This window comes from Tachysurus fulvidraco, chromosome 10 (genome assembly GCF_022655615.1).
Source record: "Tachysurus fulvidraco isolate hzauxx_2018 chromosome 10, HZAU_PFXX_2.0, whole genome shotgun sequence".
Classification (NCBI taxonomy): Eukaryota; Metazoa; Chordata; class Actinopteri; order Siluriformes; family Bagridae; genus Tachysurus; species Tachysurus fulvidraco.
The window spans coordinates 20146974-20167509 of NC_062527.1; the positions used below are offsets into that span (position 1 = coordinate 20146974).

General features: G+C 44.5%; 1 protein-coding gene across 1 annotated transcript in view; it reads left to right on the forward strand.

The window, feature by feature from the left end:
• ctnna1 (catenin (cadherin-associated protein), alpha 1) overlaps positions 1-20536 on the forward strand; it is an 89782-nt gene that overhangs the window by 6202 nt on the left and 63044 nt on the right. The window contains exons 4-7 of the mRNA XM_047819276.1: positions 4649-4815; positions 7436-7555; positions 10112-10381; positions 18689-18892. Of these exons, the coding sequence (XP_047675232.1) occupies positions 4649-4815; positions 7436-7555; positions 10112-10381; positions 18689-18892 (761 nt within the window). The remainder of the gene's footprint in view (positions 1-4648; positions 4816-7435; positions 7556-10111; positions 10382-18688; positions 18893-20536) is intronic.

Sequence of the window (20536 nt, forward strand, 5' to 3'; positions counted from 1 at the left end):
AGGAGCGAGCGTTTTGTTACGTTCTCTCCGCACGCCCGGGATGAAAGTCTTTTATTTCTCAGGGATGTGTAAATCTCTGTAAAGGGCAACACACGAGCTAAAGATACAGCAGATAAGGCACGATTATGGTCCGGTGTTTATACCGCGTCTCTGTGATCTTATCACCGGCCGCTAAGCCCATGATCATACACCGCTCTCAGGCCGGGACCTCCGACACCGAGTCAAGGCTCCTTATCTCAATCCTCATCTCTGACGACCGGGACACACTTGTAAAGAAATGGAGTTCTTTATTTATTTCTGTGTGTTCTGGATGATCTTAAAGCTTTATTAATGCAGAACTCTTTCAGCTATTATTTATACAGATTTTAGATATGACCGGAAGGAAAAGCGAGTGAACTCCAGAGCATACCGTTCAGGCTAATAAAATAAAACACACACGACCGTGCGAACCCGAGGGTACCGCACGTGACCCCTTTCAACGAGTGCAGCTTTAAAGAGTGCGTGTCGATGCCTCAGTACAATTCTGATTGAATATTTTGGTCACAGCGCTCCGTGCTGAGAGATCACAGATAGCACTATGATTTATTTTTGATCGACACTTCGTAACGACGAGTCTGTAACAATTCAAGGCGATCGCATCAGAAGATCCTCCTCTATTTCTCAGGAAGAAGGATCATAGAAGAAACGAGTTCTTTCCAGCGCTTAAGATAAGACTTTTCATCATTTATGACATTAGTTTTTATTGAACGGGAAAGTAAAAGGCTCTTTAAAATCGAAGCGCGTTCTTATCTCAGAGTCTCTGTGTCGATCTAAAAGATTCTAATGAATCGCTTTAATTGAAAGCTTAATTTAATGGGCGATCAGTGTCGAAGTGATCCGTGTTTGGTGCAGCGTCGAGTTCTCGTTACGGGCTTCTTTAACCGAGGAGTAAAAGCCTCTCAGTACTGTAGAGGCGTCATAACAGCAGCTGAATGATAACATGCCACTGCCCTGGGCAAGAGCAGACTACACACGCCGCTTTACTGTGACTTCCTTCACCAGCTCAAGGCTTTCACCAACAGAAGAGATGACCAAGGGTTTATTAAAGACGTGCCGATCCTATCGGACTCGGGGGGAAATGGCCATATTGATCATACCCTCAGAAGAGAAGAGGATCTCCCAGAGGAGGTTTTATCTACAGAGTTCATCTCCCTTGACCAGGGTGTGGTTTACTGGGTAATGATCTAAAGCATCTGAGACAAAGTGCCGAAGAAGCGCTTTACAGAAAACTAATTTCCTTCATTCTCTCTTCCTCCTCACCAATTAAACGGACGGTTATGAAAATCCTCTACACGAGGTCGTTTCTTATCGCTAACGTTAGCTGAGTTTTTGTGAGCGCAGCACATTCCACATTTGTGTGAAGGAAGTCAACATCTCATCTTCCAGGAAGTGATTAATTCTGAGCAGGACTTCTGGGAAAAGCTTTAGGTTGAATTCACACCAGAACTGAAAAATATTATTATTATTATTATTGTTATAGTGTATATAAAATAACACTTTCACTCCTTTTAGTTAATCAGCTTTGTTTGATCTAATGTTTTCTTTGTACCAGATTTCCTTACGATTGCTGTGTTTTATATTTGACCCGTCGTACATCAGCATTGTTTTTCTACTCCGTTTACACTTATTCTAACAACTTACGAGTTGTTCTCCCGTCACCAGCCCTTTTTTCTTCTTTTTGTTCCTTTTTTTGTTTCCTTGAACCACTGAGCTTTCTGTTCCAGAGCTTTCCAGCGATGCAGCACATTAGAAAGCAGGCTTTGGGCCTTTTTACACCCGGTCACTTCATGTGTTGTCTCTGATTTGATAGCTATCTGATTTGTTAAAACTGTTCCATTTACATTAGGCCACATAAACGCGAATCGGATATCGATCCGATCTTTCTACTCCCGCCCAAAACGCTAATATATTTGACCTCAATTCCAGGGTAATTGAAATGGGACACACTTTGGTGTACGCGGTTTTCAGAACGCGATCAAAAAGAAGACTAAAAAACTGGTTACGACGTTTATGCTACAAAAAACAGCATTTACTGTTTGCTGCGTTTTCGCTGGTGGCAGCAGCGCGTTTTAAGCCCCTACGAGACGCCTGGGTGAAAGATCACCTGCGAGTGACGTAGTTCCGTTTGAGAGGAGTATAGCGCTGATGTATGTGGCTTGAACAACCACATGCATTTACACATGTCCAGTTTCATCTGAAATGCGTCCCACACCACCTCCTGAAGGGGTTTGTACCATCGGATTTATATCTGTCTCGAAACCGTTTGGGAGGACATTTAGACCTGGTATTTTTACCATCGGGTAGCTATCTGATCACAGAAAACACATGAAGTGACCAGGTGTAAAAAGCCCCTTGGTGAAGCTCTGATGTAGAGGATTAAAGATTTTCTGTAATCACACACAACACAATACAATCAGGAGGCTTCATCTGTGCGTGATTTTATATATAATTTTATTTTCATGTATTTATTAAACCTCGTGTGTTGTAGCAGTTTAACAAAAGGCTTTTTTTAGCTCATCGTGTGTGAGACACCACACAGGACGCTTCTGCTGCCGTCTTGTAAAATGTTTTAATTTCTATAAACTTGTTACAGAGGTTGAAATAAGAGACGGATGTTTTTACATTTTCATGATCATCTCCACTTCTCTTAATGAGTTCTGTCTCATAAGTATCAGCTCACGTTCAACTTAAACCAGCTGATATCACGTTTATGCTGAAATAAAACAAACACAGACCTGTTTAACTGCTGTCCAGCACGGTTATAAATTCCCGCTCATCTGTCTAGTGCCTGGACGTCTGTGTCTCCTGCTTTATAACAGTGAAAGTAGATGGAAGGTGGTGGTGAGGCTGAAGAACGTGTGGTGTGTTTTTAATGCCCAAGATTTCGATTGATATCAGAAATGTATTTCAGATTGTATTTGTACTTTTGATCGGTGAGCGTTTTGTGGTTCATTTCGATGCGTTATACGGCCATCTAATATTGTGTAGGTCCAGATTTTCTCATGTTTCTGTGAAAGAGCTGTTGCTATAGAGACAATGTGTTAAAACAAGTTCTTGTTGCTGCCCTAACCAATCAGAACGCAGAGTTCATCAGTCCACCTTGACCCCGGTCTGTCCACTGAGACGGAGCAACGATCAGCAATTTTTTCCACCCTTTTTGTCCCCAGATTAAGGAAGAGATGGCAGTTAACTGAGTGAATCGTTACCTAAGCGAATCCCGTGGCAGGCGAGTCGGGATTTGGGGAATGCAGCGAGCTTTACATATCGCTACACGGCGTGCGAGTCAGGGTCGTATTTACAGAGCTTTTCCCTGAAGCGCTGCATTATTACACCAGGGCACCGGGTCTCTGCAGTGGGAAAACGTGCTCTGCTTCCCCAGCAGAAAAAAACACAGACCTTTGCACTCCGGCAGCAATAAAATAGCCACTTTCGTGTCCCTAAAGCCGCTGCCGTCATGCTTTATTTTTGCAAACGGTGCTTATATGCATACAGTTAATTCTGTAGCAATCATCACACCAGGATGTGAAGATTCTTACACAACGCAGCTGATCGGTGTCAAGTTCGTACTGAAGTGCAGCTGCACATCACAGGGTTCTGTTAATCCCCTCCATCTAATCAATTACCCTGAAACCCCAGGACTCAAAAGGTGTCGCTCAAAGTAAACCGAATAAAAATGCACCTAAGAATCGATCCTGTGAGGATTTGTTTATGGAAGGAGTCTCCAGTTTCAGCACTGGTGAGCGTTGGGCTGCTTTTTATGGCTCTTTATTTTAAAAAGATGAATCAGTTTTACACCGAATAGATTTGCTTCATGTTTATAAATCGATTCAATTGTCCCGTGTTTAAGCAGGTGTGCACAAGGGACAGAACGATGTCCACATGCGAGTCGTTCACTTCATTAGAAATGCTGATCAACATTTGCCCAGAATTTCCATATCAACGATGGCCTACTTTCAACTCTTCAATCCCCCAGAGGCTCGGTTCATGTTGTAAACATTTGTTATTAACGTCATTCCAGCTGTTGTTCATTAGCTCCACATGTTCAGAGTCACAGCGAGGCTCCATACCTGCTCACCTCTGCTGTACAGAAGCGTGATGCAAAGACCGGAGGCGTAACTCGTGTTCAAATACAAACCAGTTTAAGTGAAGTGGAGCCAGACTGATACCTGAGATTTAACACCTCAGGTTCAGCTCTTCAGGAGCCTTGCGTCCTGCCGCAACACAGCGTCTGCTTTCTCTGGTTGTAGGATGACTGAAATGTCCTTTTGTCATCAGAACATTTGTCATTATGAGTGAAAGGTCTTGAACGGAAACTAATATTTCTCTCTTTATTCATTAAAAAAAATCTAATCAAACGTTATTTGCCCTAGATGTGATACCACAAACATCCGAGGACACGCATCAGATTTTTCCTCCATAATTAAGATTTTGCTGTTTGTTTTTTTGTTGTGCAGTAAATTTTATTTTTGTTTGTTGTTTTTTAAATATATTTTTAAGTTAAATGGATTTTCTTACATTTTGTTTTTATTTCCTGTGGTTCTGTCTTTATGATGTTCCTGATGTACTTTACTCAACATTGTGTGTGTGTGTGTGTGCCCCTTCTCTTTAGGAGAGTCAATGCGTCAGGCCTCGGGCGAGTTTGCTGAAGACCCCTGCTCCTCGGTGAAGAGAGGGAACATGGTGCGAGCGGCTCGCGCTCTTCTCTCAGCCGTCACACACCTCCTGGTGCTGGCCGACATGTCTGATGTCTACCTACTGCTTCTGCAGCTCAAACTGGTGATGTGTACACTCTCTCACACACACTCACTCACTCACTCTCTCTCTCACACACACACACACACACACACACACACACACACACACTCACACACTGTTGCTTGAAGAACATCAGGAATATTTATTATATATAGACGTCCCACATGTCCATTAAAGTCCAGCAGCTCATCATTACACATTCTCACACACTTATCACTTGGGCTTCCCTTTGAATTAGTTGTTACTATGGAAACGATACCAGGATCAGAGCAAACCTGCTCCGCTGCGCACTGGCGTTTATAGAAAATCTTCTGAACAGTGCGGTGGTATTAAAGTAAAAATAATAAGCACGATACCCTTTCCTTTAAATATCTCCGTGGCCTTTTTAGAACGAGCTCGTCATCGCCGCTCTATAAAATTGAAAAGGTTTTAGTAAAAGCGAAGAGACTTGAGTATCTCAGCGGCCATTCTTTCGGGAACCGAACACGATGTCCGGCAGCATTGTTTTTATTTTTATTCCACTACATCGATTTTTCCACAGTGCTAACAGGAAGGAACGTGACTGAAGAGCTCCACCGGCAGTATTTTAGCCTTATCGGTCATATCTGGTTAGCGGCGTGGCCTCGAACCCAGCCGCCGAATCCTGAGCGGCTCTTTTTATAGCTGCCCTTTTCATTATCTCAGCCTCTCTTCAGCCTGTGTGCAGGAGCCAGGCTGAAATCTGAAGGGTGTGTCACAGGAACACGGCCACTTAACCCAAAGTGTTCACAGAAAACACATCCAGACACTCACCGTCACGTTGGATTGAGCCGTGAGCACCGCTGCTTTACTCTGTCCCTCCGTGGAGGACCAGTCTGAACTGGTGCACGTCCCCTTACGACTGGCTGCACTGGACTTCTACATGCTCGTCCTTTAATTCGATTGGATTAATAATTGGATTGGAGTCTAAAATCCTGAACAAGAATAAACCCTTTTTGTTCATATTAGCAGAACGCGTGGGAGTGTTTATAATTTCATGCACCGGAATAATCAAATCTATAAAATATCCATAATTTATGTCTAAATTATAAAGTGTATAAAGTTATGGAAATCCAGAACAACCTGTTGTTGTTGTTGGGAATTTAGTGGACTGGAAAATGGCACGAGAACACATCCAGGGAGCTTTCCCTTAAACCCAACGATGGAAAAAATAATCACCAAAGAATAAAACAAATCCGATGAAATGTAATAACTGAATTATAAAATGATCTTAAATACACAGTGTGCTAAGCAGTTTGTGGGATCAGGTCTCTGTCTGTCGCTCACGTCTGTCTCGCTCTCTGTCGCCCACGCCTATGTCTGTCGCTCTGTCTGTTGTTCTCTTGCACTCCGTCACTCTGTCGCTCTCGCACTTCCTGTCTGTCTCTTTCTGTCGGTCTGTCTCTCTTTTTGTCAATCGCTCTCTCTCTCTGCTTCCACATGCTCCTTCTTGGGTTTGATTTGATTCAATTTCTTCACATTAGCGTGATGGGCTGTTGGCGCAAACCAGATTAGTGTCACCGCGCTCCTCTGAAATTCGATAGCGATTGAATCACGGTGCGTCTGGTCCTTAATGCGGCGCGGACATTGGTGCTCACGGCCTCTGTCCGGCCGATTCTGCAGCGTGCCCGTGTCTGCACACAAACCCACAAGACTTTTACCAGTTTGCTCTTTTAACCGTTTACTCCCAAGTCTCTGTGTTCTCTGCTATTCAGGTCTGAGGAGGAACGGTGCAGCGTTCCCATTTCCTCACGTCGACGTCTCCACTAATTCGCATTTTTATCTTCAAAGTATTTTCACCGCACGCTGTCATCTCTAATGCCGACAAACTCGTACGGTGAAGGTGCAGTTTAATATTTAAGAAAGGTGTCTCCTTTTTGTCTTAACTTTTAAAATTCGGGAAACAAAATGGAGGCCGTTGAGGGAGAGACCACGTAAAGCTTCTGTACCGTAGGAGGATAAAGGAACTAGCATTAAGGTTAAAAAGCACACGCTGTCTACTTGGTATAAGAGGAATAAAGCATGTGGAGATGATGACTAACTCTGCTTCATCACTTCACCTGACTGGTGATTGCTCCCCCTTCTGTCCAGTGCTTTAAGTGTTGGCTGTAGATGTTGCAGCTCCACTGAACTGGATTTCTGATGTCATTTAATTCCAACTTTCATAAACATTTCATGCACCAAACCCCCTTACACACACACCGATGATGTCACAGACAAGTCCAGTAATTACGCTCTAACTCTTTCTTAAAACATCTGCCTGATTATTTATTTTCTTTGTCGTCTGAAGGGATTAGTGCCGTAAGCTGGGGATGTATTTAATCTTGTGCCTGATGCAAACATTTGTTTTTAGTTAAACCAGGCTACTCTACATCACTCTGTCCCTGCGGAGGACCATTAAAGCGCTGAAACAGGGGCTTCCCGCCAACTTTAACAAACAGCCAGACGTCTTCAGGGAAACAACAGTCCGTGATTTGTGTTCTCGCCATCTATCTTTTTAGTTTCTCTCACCCTCGCTGTTTCAGCCCGAATCCTCGCCGGAGCTGATATCGGATTTAAACGCCGCTCCGTCGCAGTACTTACCGTGTGGATTTTGTGTTAATTGTTGTTCTCGTCCTGGCAGGTGGAGGAAAACTTGGCGAAGGTGCGTAATGCCGGGACGGAGCAGGACCTGGGCATCCAGTACAAAGCTCTGAAGCCTGAAGTGGATAAACTCAACATGATGGCAGCAAAGAGACAGCAGGTACAATTGTTATATTTCTGTCCCTCAGCTCCTGATACGCCTGGGCTCGTTTGGAGGCGGGGCTTTTTATCTCAGATTCATTTTCATTTTTTAAATTTTTTTTTGTCTTCGAATTTTGTTCTCCACATTGTTCAGTGCAAACCCACTAAAGCCACAAATTACACCACTAAAGGTTTCATCGTTGTGGAAATTTTAGGGTTCGGTTTCTCCGTAATGGTCACAACTTTTCTCCTGGCGTCACAAAAGTAGAAACCGGAAGCAACCTGACGCGTTTCCGGGTACGAAGTCAACCTCTCTGGATCGCAACCAGGCTGAAAAACAGATTTCACACTTAGCCGCATATCTGATTCTACACCAAAACGTCACGAGTATGAAGCCGACCCGAAACCGTGTTTAGTGTCGACACCGTTTTCTTTCTTACCCTTTATAACATGACGTGAGACAGGCACAGAATAAAGGATAGACAGGCAACTTAATCAGCAGATCTAATCACATTCTGGGCGTTTAGTCATCAGACAGCTGCCTACAGCCTATAAGCATGAGTAATCTCCTTAGAGCCTGTTGAGAGAGGAGGGGAAACCAGAGCAGCTCTCAGGGCAACCCGAGTGACAAAACCTATTACGCTGCCGGAAGAAATCATTCCTTAGTTTTTGCCAGTGGAGCTCGCTGTAGTTTCTGTGCTCGGTGCTCCTGCTTTTCCAAACGGACGGTGCATCAGACCGTGTGCCGAGGTTAAACTCCAGAGTGCTAAATAACACGGCTAACAAAAACGCGTTCGATTCTTCTTATCGGTTCTCCTGTCGGGTGGAATGCGGTGCCGGGGCCGTAACCAAGCCGGTCAGTGGCTGGATGTCGTAATCTGAATGGTTTGTTTATCAACAACCGCGACACGGACGTGTGTTTCAGCGTGCCGGACTTACACAGTTTGGTGAAATTGTAATCGCAGACTTTTTTTTTCTCTCTGCTCCTTACAGCATCTAGATTTAATTTAGAAAAACAATTGTTCTATTACTATTTCTCACAATGAATGATTATTGATGATGATTTTTAGAACTAAGAAGAAAAATCAATACTGCTGCTTCTGCTAATAAAACTTTAATGACCTCAGCAGTACAGTACAGATGAAAAAGACCTAAATCATACCGCTAAACAAATCGACCTCTAACGACACACACAACAGTGATCATATTAAAATACTCTTAACGTTTTTAAATAAAGTACAGAGAAGGTCGCAGTTTGTCTCCGCTTCACTCATGTGACCTCTGAACGTCTCTGTCGACTGTCGCCACGAGAAACAGCACAGTCGACGTTTATCTGCCGAGTGGTTCCTGTTTTCCGTATGAATAAACGCCAGCGAACCGATTAGGAAGTTGTGTGAAATGTAAGCTAAGCACTTTGTCCCAATGGCCCGCTTCACGTTTTCTCGCGTCTGTTAGCATAAGAAATGTGCTATGATAAAAAAAAAAATGCATGCTGAATGATCAAACTGGGATTATGAGTCACTTTCTGTGCATCAGCTAACGCAGAAATACGGTGGACGACAGAGTGTACGTGTAGTTATTTGAGAATAGATAGAGGAGCACGGCTCCAGCACATCTCCAGCACATCTCCACACTCTAATAGCTGATTATTATGTGAGGCTTTTAAGAGAGAACGTGACCTTTTATGCAGGTCAGTCACAAGGAGCTCCATCAAATCTAAATGTGTGCTGTTGCATACGGCAAGCGCGTGAATTCCAGGGCACGGTGGCTCCTCATTGTCCATTAAGCACAAACACAAAGCCCTGTGTGTGTGTGCGTGTGTGGCCTGCTTCCGGTATGAATGGAGAGAGGTGTAGAAATGGTAGGGACCATTCACTACTCACAAAGAACCACATGATGCAGCAAACACACGCTGATCTACCAGCTGCCTGTGAGTTAGACTGTACAAAACACTTAGCAAGGAAAAGGGTTTTCTTCCTCACACTGGAGATCACCATTCTTTATGGCCAAAAGAGAGATTTCTGGCTTTCGCCCATGTGCTCATAACATTGTGACGTTGTCGGTTGCTAGCGCGCTGCCGTAGTGCCGTAGTCTGGCTCGTATAACGCCAGTCATAGTGGTACCTTCATAACTGTTGGGTCTTAGCTGTAGGTCACAATCCACGACGTCTTAATCGTGCTGCACTAACCTTTGGTTCTTAGCTGTTGGTTTGCATCTCCACAGTCCCAGCAGAGCCAATTTAGCTTTTGCATTTTATCTGTTTTACCCCTTACTGTTGGCTCTTAGCTGTGTCGTCTATAGCTGTGGCTGATTAGCTGTTGGTTCTTAACCCCAGAGCCTCTCAGAACCTTCAGTCTGCTGATGTTGGCACGGTGATGGATTAGGATTGTATTAAAACTCAACATTATTTACCGATGCCACGTTTATGGTGGTAACTGCATTCTATAGTGATGCAGAAGGCAAAAGCTCAGCAGCAGCTTTTTTTTTTTCTTGTTCAGGTGAAACATTTTGTCAAACCTAACAAATAAAATTCTGCCTGCATTGAAAGGTTCACCCTCTTCTCATTGTCGTGTAGGAGCTGAAGGACGTGCAGCACAAGGAGCAGATGGCGGCGGCACGAGGCGTGCTGCAGAGAAACGTCCCCCTGCTGTACACGGCGTCCCGCGCCTGCTTGCAGCACCCAGACGTAGCCGCATACAAGGCCAACAGAGAGCTCATCTACAAGCAGCTGCAGCAGGCCGTCTCGGGGATCTCTAACACGGCCCAGGGCGTCAGCACCGAGGACTCCGGACTGGGGCAGCACACGGGGCCCGGAGAGCTCGCTGGGGCGCTCAACAACTTTGATGTAAGCGTATTCCCCACACACACACACACACACACACACACACACACACACACACCAGGCAGCACAGCTGATATCCCCTTTCTGTTTACACACCGTGGCTCTGATTGAGCCTCAGCATGATGGGGAACACGAAACTCCAGGACGAATCAGATTAGATTCAGGTGCGCAAACAAATCCAAAGGAAAGGTGAAGACGTTCCAGAGCCTTGTTTATCCTCCGCCGATGAGGGCGGATCAGCATTGTGACTTGACCTGCATACTTTCAAAGCTAAAAAATAAAGTAGCCGATTTTCTTTGCACATAAACGCTAAACCCAGCACACCTCCAGTCCGTCAGTACAGACTCATCAATCTACCAGACTAATTATTTTCTTTTTACCGCACCCTTGTTCTCCTACTCGTGCTGGGGAGGTTGGCCGAGGATGAAGACAGAGCGTTCTTTATAAACGCTAATCTAACTCCATGCGTAAATGGTGAAAGGACGCGTTCAGGCGACGTACGTAAATCGAGCCGTGTTGCCATGGCAGCCTATTAATCTTATCCAGCGCTAGAATACCGGAGCTGTTTTGGGGCGCGTTGGTGTTTTTACAGACCTTTGTGTAGTTTTTGCGGTAATTAAGCAGCTCATCATCTCGCTTCTCCATCTCAACACAGGGAGATAATCCAGTGCTCTGAGTGGATTTTCACACTTATCTCCTAATTACTTTTTTTTTTAAAGCAAACAATGTGCGATTGTCGTGCGATTGGCGAGATCCTGAAACAGGACAAGCAGATGGATCGATGTTTTTGTTTGAAGCTTTCGAATTATTAACACTGGCCAAATACGGACGTGTTTGTGTCTTCAATAAGGCTCCTAGTTTAGCATTGTGTAAAGCTCCTTTCTAAAGGAGAAGATCGTCGTTATAGATCTTCATCAGCAGGATGTTCCTCCATATCAGGATGGTTTAATGGTGGAATTTTTTTAATAACATTCTCCAAGTTCGTGGTGACATTAGCGTCGTAGTTCCAGCGTGAACCTAAAACGGGAAATATTTCTACACCGGTTAATGTATTTGGTGTAATAGGAACATTGTGGGGTTTAATCAGCTTAAGTCGTCTCAGGAGGAAATGAGGGACGTGAGCAGCATGTCAGGATGTCTGAGCTTTAGCATAGCGCCCCCTTCAGGACAGCGTAGCAAAATGATTCAGAAGTAAATCAGCTAGGCACAGAGGATCATGTGGTATCTATCAGAACCCCATTAAACAGTTACATTAATATCTGCCCCCTGTATTGTTAACGGCGATGTAAACAGGTTAAAATCATGCCGTAATGTTGCTCTTTCGTCTCCGGGTGCAGAAGTGGTACGAGAGGGTAATGGGAAGCTCAGCGGTCAGGACTGTTTGTTAGAAAGATCCTAGTGAGGATCATGATGATCTAAAGCCTTTAACCCTTTACTGGCCACTTGTCAGTCATTTTTGTATAAGTCTGTCTGCCACACAATGATGATGTAAACGAATCTCAGCCCCTGTCTTGACGTCCTTTACATCCCACTAATCTTTTCTGGTGTCACGACTTATTCTCTTAGAATTACAATAAAATACGTATATAATCTCTATTATATACGTGTAATTTTACAGATCGTTCGTTTTGCTCCATCGCTGCTTACGGAGTCCTTATTATTAATACGTTCTCATCACTGTGTTTTTATTTTTTGCACCACATTTCTTTGCCTTTTTTTTTATTTTTTATTTTTTATTGTTATTCTTCCTCAAGCCTTAGAGATAAGCTCAGCTCCATCGGCCTCCCTAATCTGTTACATCCCTAATTAGTTCTCGTCCGTTAGCGAGCAGTATCTCAGACGGAGGACGGATGGAGCCTTTCCGTCCAGACAAACGAAGCTCTTAATTGGGAGAGCCAAGGCACGAGCCGGTCTGAGCCAGCGCGCTCGCCACCGGAACCGCAGGTTCTCTGGTGTCTCGAGTGCTCTCTGGAGTATGGACGCATTTGCAAATCAAATTCCCCTTTTCTGCCATGGATGGAGGAAATATGAGCACTAATATAAACGCTTATCTTTTCTCCCTCTGCATATTGGAGCTCAGCAGATGTGAGCCAGGCCAATTAACATGTGAGGAATATGTGGTGATGTAGCTTCTGCCCCATTAAAAATCTCTCTCTCTCTCTCTCTACCCCTCTTTCTCTTGTGCCACTCACGTTCGCGCTCTCTCGCCCCCCCCCCTACTCTCTCCCCCTCTTTTTTCTGTTCATTTCTGATTTTAACGTGAGCACTCCTTGCTCACGTTAGTCAGAACAAATCTATGTTATGATTTGTAATGGAATAACCACTGTGTTGTAGGAAATTAATCAAGGAATTAATCAAATTTTAATTCTTTTTATTTATTATTTTTTAAGCTATTAAAGAGCGAGTCTTACTTTTTACCCGTTAATGTTGTGCGCAATCGAAGCAAGCTTTCGCTCATGCTGTCGCAGCTGTAGTCTGTCGTTTCTGTGCCAAACCTTTCTTTATTTCTCCCTTAATTAAACAAACACAACTGAGGGTTTGTTCTGGACGACGTGGAGGAGTAAAAACACGCTTTTCTTAGGCATGTCTGTGGAGCACATTGTGTTCATGTAAATATTTATGGACAATTAACCCCAAATTATTATTTAGTGGTGGGTTGTTTTTTTTTTTATACAAAAGTTAAATGCAGGGTCTCTGATAATTGAAAGCCAATGTCGACATTTGAAATCACCAAAACAAACACACCCCTAACCCAAATGTGTCCCACCCCTGTATCGATAGCTCCGCCCACACACACACGTAACCCAGGCGACAAACAGAAAGAAACGTGTCTTTATCATAGCTGAAGGGAAGAACAATACGATTGTAGATAAACAAACAAGCAAAAATGCCACACAAGCATAATCTTGTAAAGGACAAAGGCATATATTAGTTCTGTGTAACAAAGCAAAACCAACGTTACTCACCTATCGAGAAGGAAAAAAGCGCCTCAGCGTCTTAAGTAAAGTCGGCCACATATTCACAGGTCGGAGTTTCCCGAGTCGATAACTCCTGAGCTAAACGCTGTTACTACACAAAACGCGGTTGTAGCTGCCTCTCTACATTACTACGATAGAAAAGAGGTGTTATTTGTGTAGTAACAGCGTTTAGCTCAGGAGTTATTGACTCGGGAAACTCCAACCTGTGAATATGTGGCCGACTTCCTGCTCCTTCAGTTCTCTCCAGCGCTGGAAAGCTGATCCTATATTAACACGTCCTACTTCTTGTCCTTATCGTAAGTCTTTCTTCTCTTTCTTTTTGTTTTTATCCTCCATGTCAATGTTAAAACCGCTTTCTGATAATGTCACACACGTGCACTGAACACTCTCTCCATCCATATCGACAAGGCCCGCCCCTTTCTGCTCATTGGCTACACATTTGTTTTGATTTTGTTTAGTTTGTCATCCCAACGCAGTTTTCTGAAGCATTTCTCAAACGACAGAGACCCCACCATTAATGTTTACATGACGTTTAAAGGTACATGAGCTACTTAAACCAAAGCGTAATAATAAACCTCAGGAGCTCTACAGTATCACATGGAAGTGTAAAGTGTATTGTACTCTGCTTTAGGATCCTGTTGCAGTCTTAATGACCAACACAAACACTGTGGAACGTTTTGCTCAGTCTGCTGATTATTTCTTTAAGGAAATCTTTTTTTTGTTTTCTTAGTCAAATAACAGCACGCGGAGCCCCCGTTGTCCGAGGCTATGAATTGCTGGTGTTGCTATAGAAACAGTGGCGTACGAGCGTGAAAGCGTTTATCTGTATCAGTGAGCTGAGGTTAGAGACGACGAGTCGACGTCACCCGAAAGATTTTGCATTTCAGCAGCACCATAATGATTTAACATGCAGCTGAAGCTCCGTGAGTCATCTCTCACTTTTCAGTTCGGCTTCAGGCCTTCTGCCTGTTAGCTTTGTCTCCCTGTCATTCAAACTTTTCCTCACTCCTCCTCTCTCTGTTACACTGCAATTATACCCACTGCTCTCTCTCCCTCCCTCTCTCTTTCTCCCTATCCCCTTCTCTCCCCCTCTCTTTCTCTCTCTCTCTCTCTCCCTCCGTGTCATTGGTTTAGAAGGCTCCAACTGTTTCGGCTGTCAGTAGATTAATCACCTGTGTGTGGCGTCTGGTTTAGACCTCATTCCTCCTGTCAGAAGGCACTCAGCGGCCCTCCAGAGCGGATAACGACCCCCTGACGAGGGCCAGTACGAATCTGGTGCCGTCTCAAACCCTCCAATCTTCCAGTTCACTTCCTGTTCCTCTCTACACAAAGCTGTTGTCTTTTACACAATGGCTTTCAGGGACAGGAACTGAACTCGCATGTTTAAGCATATACATGTTGCCACGGCGACACAGTTTACCGGTTACTTTCACTTTGCACAGGTAACAAAAACACGATGTCAAAGTTGCACATCATCATACGACGTGGCTGCTTTAGTCATCTTAAAAAGCCTATTCATCACTTAGAACGTTCGCCTCACACCTCCAGGGTTGGTGGTTCGATTCCTGCCTCCTCCTTGTGTGTGTGGAGTTTGCATGTTCTCCCCGTGCCTCGGGGGTTTCCTCCGGGTACTCCGGCTTCCTCCCCCGGTCCAAAGACATGCATGGTAGGTTGATTGGCATCTCTGGAAAATTGTCCGTAGTGTGTGAGTGAATGAGAGTGTGTGTGTGCCCTGTGATGGGTTGGCACTCCGTCCAGGGTGTATCCTGCCTCGATGCCCGATGGCGCCTGAGATAGGCACAGGCTCCCTGTGACCCGAGGTAGTTCAGATAAGCGGTAGAAAATGAATGAATGAATGAATGAATAATAACTTAATGAATAAAATAAACGTATTTAAGAGGAAATACATTCTGTTCTGTATTAATATATTCATAATACACTCAAAGAACGACAAACCATCGAGGAAAGGAAAATGTGCTTTATTTACTTTTGCAACTATAAACATTAAGAGCGTTTAAATATCTGCAACTTTACAGCAGCTTCGGTTCCTAATTAATAAAAAAAAAGCATCATCTCTTTGATCAGGAACATCAGTTTGGTTTCATGTGTTTTTCCACAAACATGTTTGTAGTAAACCTTGTTGTTTGTGTGTGAGCGAGTTCGATCTCTAAAGCCTCACTTTTCTCACAGGGGAAGGTGCAGCTCCTTAGTGGAGAATGTTGCACTAGATGTAGTTATGGTTTCTATCTCCAGAACGTCACAGCTGTGTGTGCGTGTGTGTGTGTGTGTGTGTGTGTGTGTGTGTGTATGGATGGATTTGTCTTGTTTTACATGGCAAATGAGAGGATCTGAACACAGCTAAGCAACGTTTCACTGCCCTCGAGGAATCTTATCTCTTTGAGCAGTAAGCAAGCTGTGATTGGTTGCAGTGCCTTTGTGGGCGGAGTCGGACGAGAGCGCAGAAGTTCTGCAGAGCTTGTGTTCCTTCTTAGACCCTTATTTTTGGACGATTCCAGCACAGATCCTCAGTGTTCACCCACAGTACAAAATCCTCATCTGTACATCCTTATTTATTCATCTCCTTTACTGAAAATCTCTCCCACTCTCTTTTTGGGAGCTCTCTCTTTCATTTCCCTTTATTTTCTTCTTGTTCGTTTCTTTCTTTGTTTTTCCTCTCTCTTTCTTGCCGTTGTGCTTTTTCCTTTCTCTCTGTCTCTCTCTCTTATTCTTTCTCTCTGTTCCCATTTCTCTCTCTCTCTCTCTCTCTCTCTCTCTCTCCTGAGAGTTGTATTGATTCTCATGGTGTGTTTATTACTCAAGTGTTTCTCTCATATCTTGATCACAGAAAAGTGAAGGTGTCGAGTCATCACTGACACACACACACACACACACACAGTGGTGTTGTCTGATGGTATAGTCCTAGTTGAGAGCTGTTAATCTGAAGCGTGAGCTGTTTAACACAGTTAACTTGGGCGCATCATGGCGCAGCTGCCGGCTCTTAAAGCGGCGTTTTAAAGCTTATCATGTAGATTGAGTGGCTTCCAAATCTCCAAGCTGTCATGCTGTTTTATCACCACGGAATGAAGTGTTTAGTAATGAAAGGACTTGTGTGTTCGTCACGTCTGCTTCTGAAATCTCTGAAGATCAGACAGCCAGCAAAGACAAGTGCAAGCATCAGACACTTCTGTTACTTTTAGGATTTTTTTTCTCTCTCAATCGTACTGTATATTTAGTCGTTAAATAAGCGTCGGCTTTGCCTCGTTCCTGGGCCTCCAGTATGAGTGCATCAGTCTGATTTCAGTCCTCACACCTGTCACTTTAGGCTCTTTATCTCGTCCTGCAGCAGAACGCAGAGCAGGACGTCTCACTCGGTGAAATGAGGCGGTGTGTTCATCAGACATGTTCAGCCTTTTGGATTACAGCTGCTGGAGGTTGTGTGTGTGTGTGTGTCGGAGATGAAGAGGCGGACTTGCTGCAGTCTTATTGACACCCAAAGGTCCTTGAAAAGTCATTGAGTGGGAAGTGTGAACCCACACACACACACACACAGTGAGCTGGGGCTTGATTTCTCCCAGCTATCCAGCCAGATGGCAAAGTATGTGTGTGTGTGTTTCTGCATGAGAATGTTGGAAAGTAGTGAGTGTGTGTGGTCATGGTCTGCATGGCCACCAGGAAATTGGATACAGACACTCCGCTCTTAATATTCTCTCTCTCTCTCTCTGTTTCCACCTCGCTCTTCACTGCCTAATTTCTAGCCGTAGCAACTTTGCGAGTGAGTCACCGATAGGGAGGTTTGTTGCCATGGCAACTCTAGGCTGCACACGGACTCTTATTTTTTATTTATTTATTTTTTTTAAAGGCGACTGCTCTACCGCCGCCTCGCTGCTATTTCAGAAGCTCATGGAGGAAGTTTTATTCTTCAGCAATTAGCATTTTATCTATAAAGTTCCCTTTAAATGCCGTAAACACGGCCTGCGATTTCAACCAATCGTGAAGGCTCAAGCATAGTGGGCGGAGCTACAATAAGACCGATCCGGTAAACGAACGGGATGACGATAATTGTCGTCTGTCACGTCTCTGTGTATTTATTTATTTTATCTTCAGCGCTAGAACAGTACGCGTTTCTGCTCAACCTCGTCCTGCCCTTTGCAGTAAAGCCAGACGTGTTCATGAAGCAGCGCTGAAAATGACGTACACCAGGACAGGAAACGAAGGAGAAGAGGAAAAATAAACCTCCAGCCTTTTCATCACGCTTCACTTCAGATGGTCTGAGTTTGTCTCGCTCAGAGTAATAACCCTCACCCCGATCACCTGTATGCTGATAGCAAAACATCGGGCTCACTCGGCCTTCTTTAATTACACTTTATGGAAGGAGTCTCCAGTTTCAGAACGTTCTATAGCTTAATAAACATGTAGATATAAGGGAAATAAAATCTAGGTGTTCTTTCCATGAGGGGGAAAAATTGCACTTCATCCAGGTTGTGTGAAAGGATAAAAGACCGCAGGACATCGTCGTGGTGGTGACGTAAGTTACTAAAGTAGGGTTTAAAAGGTGTGTGTGTGTGTACATAAGGGTTTGTAAACGCAGGCCCTGTTTGAATCATTCTTTGGTTGGTTAGTTGGCTTTATTTCATAGAGCCATTCATAGTCTTCCTGACCCTCACGGCTCCCCTGAGGAAATAACGAGGCCATTTATCTGTCAGACTTTCCCCTCGCTCGTCCGGCGCTTGGCACATCTAAACACGCCACTTTCTCCCTGAAGACATTCACCAAGTCATTTGCATGTACATTTATTCATTTGGCAGGGAATTTATTCTGAGTGACTTGTGGTCCAAACTCCACACACACACACGCACACTTTTGCTTAAGGCTTTAGTAAGCTCTGTGACAGTCTTGGGATTTGAACTGGGTCAGAGCAAATCTTTTAAAGCAAGTATCTGCAGATTCAACGATAAACGCAGCTCATTCATGTGAATTTATCTCACCTGAAATCTCTTCATATGCGTTGTCTTCAAACCACAGAGTTCTGCCTCCGCGCGGTTCTTCGTGCAGGCGACGAACCTGTAACTTCCCTGTGTCTCGTTCGAATCAGAAAGCTAATCGACTCCCTTCTGAAAGCAAATCTTTTTTTTTTCAGGCGCACTCTGGAAATTCCGATTAGATGCACAAAGCATGTTAAATGTTGTTTTTCTAGCAATTGCTCAAGCTTCTGTGCGCTCAGGCGATTTTAATTTTTTATTTGTTTATACCTGGAAACAGTTTGTTGGGCTGTTTATTATTATGCAGTTTTAGGTTTACTCACTAAGCCCATGTTCTGTTCTTCCCTCTACAGAAGCAGATCATCGTGGACCCCCTGAACTTCAGCGAGGAACGCTTCCGCCCATCGCTGGAGGAACGCTTGGAGAGCATCATCAGCGGGGCCGCGCTCATGGCCGACTCGTCCTGCACGCGTGACGACCGCCGCGAGCGAATCGTAGCCGAGTGTAACTCCGTGCGCCAGGCGCTGCAGGACCTGCTGTCCGAGTACATGGGCAACGTACGTACACTCCTCCTTTTTTTGATTCCTTTTCATCCCTCACTTCTTTCTACACAAAGTACACTGCAGCTCATAAACCACTTTCACTTGGCGCAAAGTTAGACAAAAGCAGACCTCAACGTTTACTACAGCAGCGGCGTATCCTATCCACAGGCCGTCGGTTATTATGAGCGTATCGCTCCGTCTCGTCCCGGACGGGAAACCGGGAATATCCAGCATTATTTTTATAGCTTTTCTTGCTTTGTAGCTTGTTGTAATATTAAATTGAGATACCAGTTCTTTTTGACTATGCCCACACACACACACACATGCACACAAACGCACACATTTCACTCGATCTCATCATCCCTTTATCTTTAAGTCTATTTTTACAGCTCACACAAGCGTAAAGGGTTTATTGTGACTCGTAACGTCGCAGAGTTTTCGACGCTCTAATAAAAACAGCCTCACTGTAATACTCTTTCAGCACACTGGGATTTATAGAGCTTTCTGCACAACATTTCTGTCTACAGCAGCCTGTCTAGCTCACTGCACCACGTGCACTCATCCGGGACCTGTTTTCGTCCCTACCGAAGACACTTTTTAAAGTCAGAAGCCGTTTAGATGTTCGGTATCCAGGGTGTAAATGCTGTCTGCAGTCACGTGACCGATCGCTCCTGCTGTCGACCCCTCGCGGTCCTCGGTCTCCCCTCTAATTGATACGAAACGAGGTAATTGAATAATGAAAGCATTCCGGAGACGAGGAGCGAGCGGGGCCGCGGTGCACGCGTTGACGGACGATTTCTTCTGCTGCTCTGTTTTGATGGCAGACAAAGTGAGAGAATAGAATTTTCGTGCATGCTGTTACAGGAACGCTCTCTTCTCCGTGCTTCCACACGACAACTTCGATTTATCACAACATGTGGACGAGCGTGTCGGTGAGCGAGGCGGCGTGTCGTCTCACCCTGCTGCTGCTGCTGAATGAACGTGATGTTTGTTCTCTCTGGTGTGTGTGTGTGTGTGTCTGCCACTCTCTGAATTGGCTCATGTCTCAGTGTGTGTGTGTGAGAGAGATGAGACGAGACAGCTGTGGTCTTTGGCTTTGCTCAGCACTGCAACAGCAGCTCTCTCTGTCACATCCCAGATGGTTTATTGCAGGTTGCGTGTGACTCCAAACCTGCGCCCCAAGCTCCCGTCTCTGCCTCTGTCATTACTGTAACGCTTTTAGCTCGCCAGCACGGACACCGAGGAACCCGTCTGTCTGACGAGGAAAGACACGGCACCGTGCGGAGAACCGTTCCATATGTCCGATAGGATCGGTCGTAGCGGCCGCACCGGCAACCTTTTTAGAGGAAGCGAGATGTGCTGAATCCCGTTACATGTTTATCTGTAATTGCAGTATTTTTCACATCGGCGTTACTTAGTGAAAGCGCATCCATCAAAAAATTGCAGTAATCGCTGGTGCTTCAGCGAACACATTTAAATGTAAAATGTTTGCCCAGATGGAAACACAAAATTCATTTTATTTATTTTATTTATTTTTAATTCTTCCCCCAAAGTATTATAAGCCTTATTAAACAGCCTGGTGTTTGGCTCTAGTAGGATTCTGAACTCTCATATAGGAAATCTTACGCTGGTGTCGCCGCATATTAACAGATGAGGTTT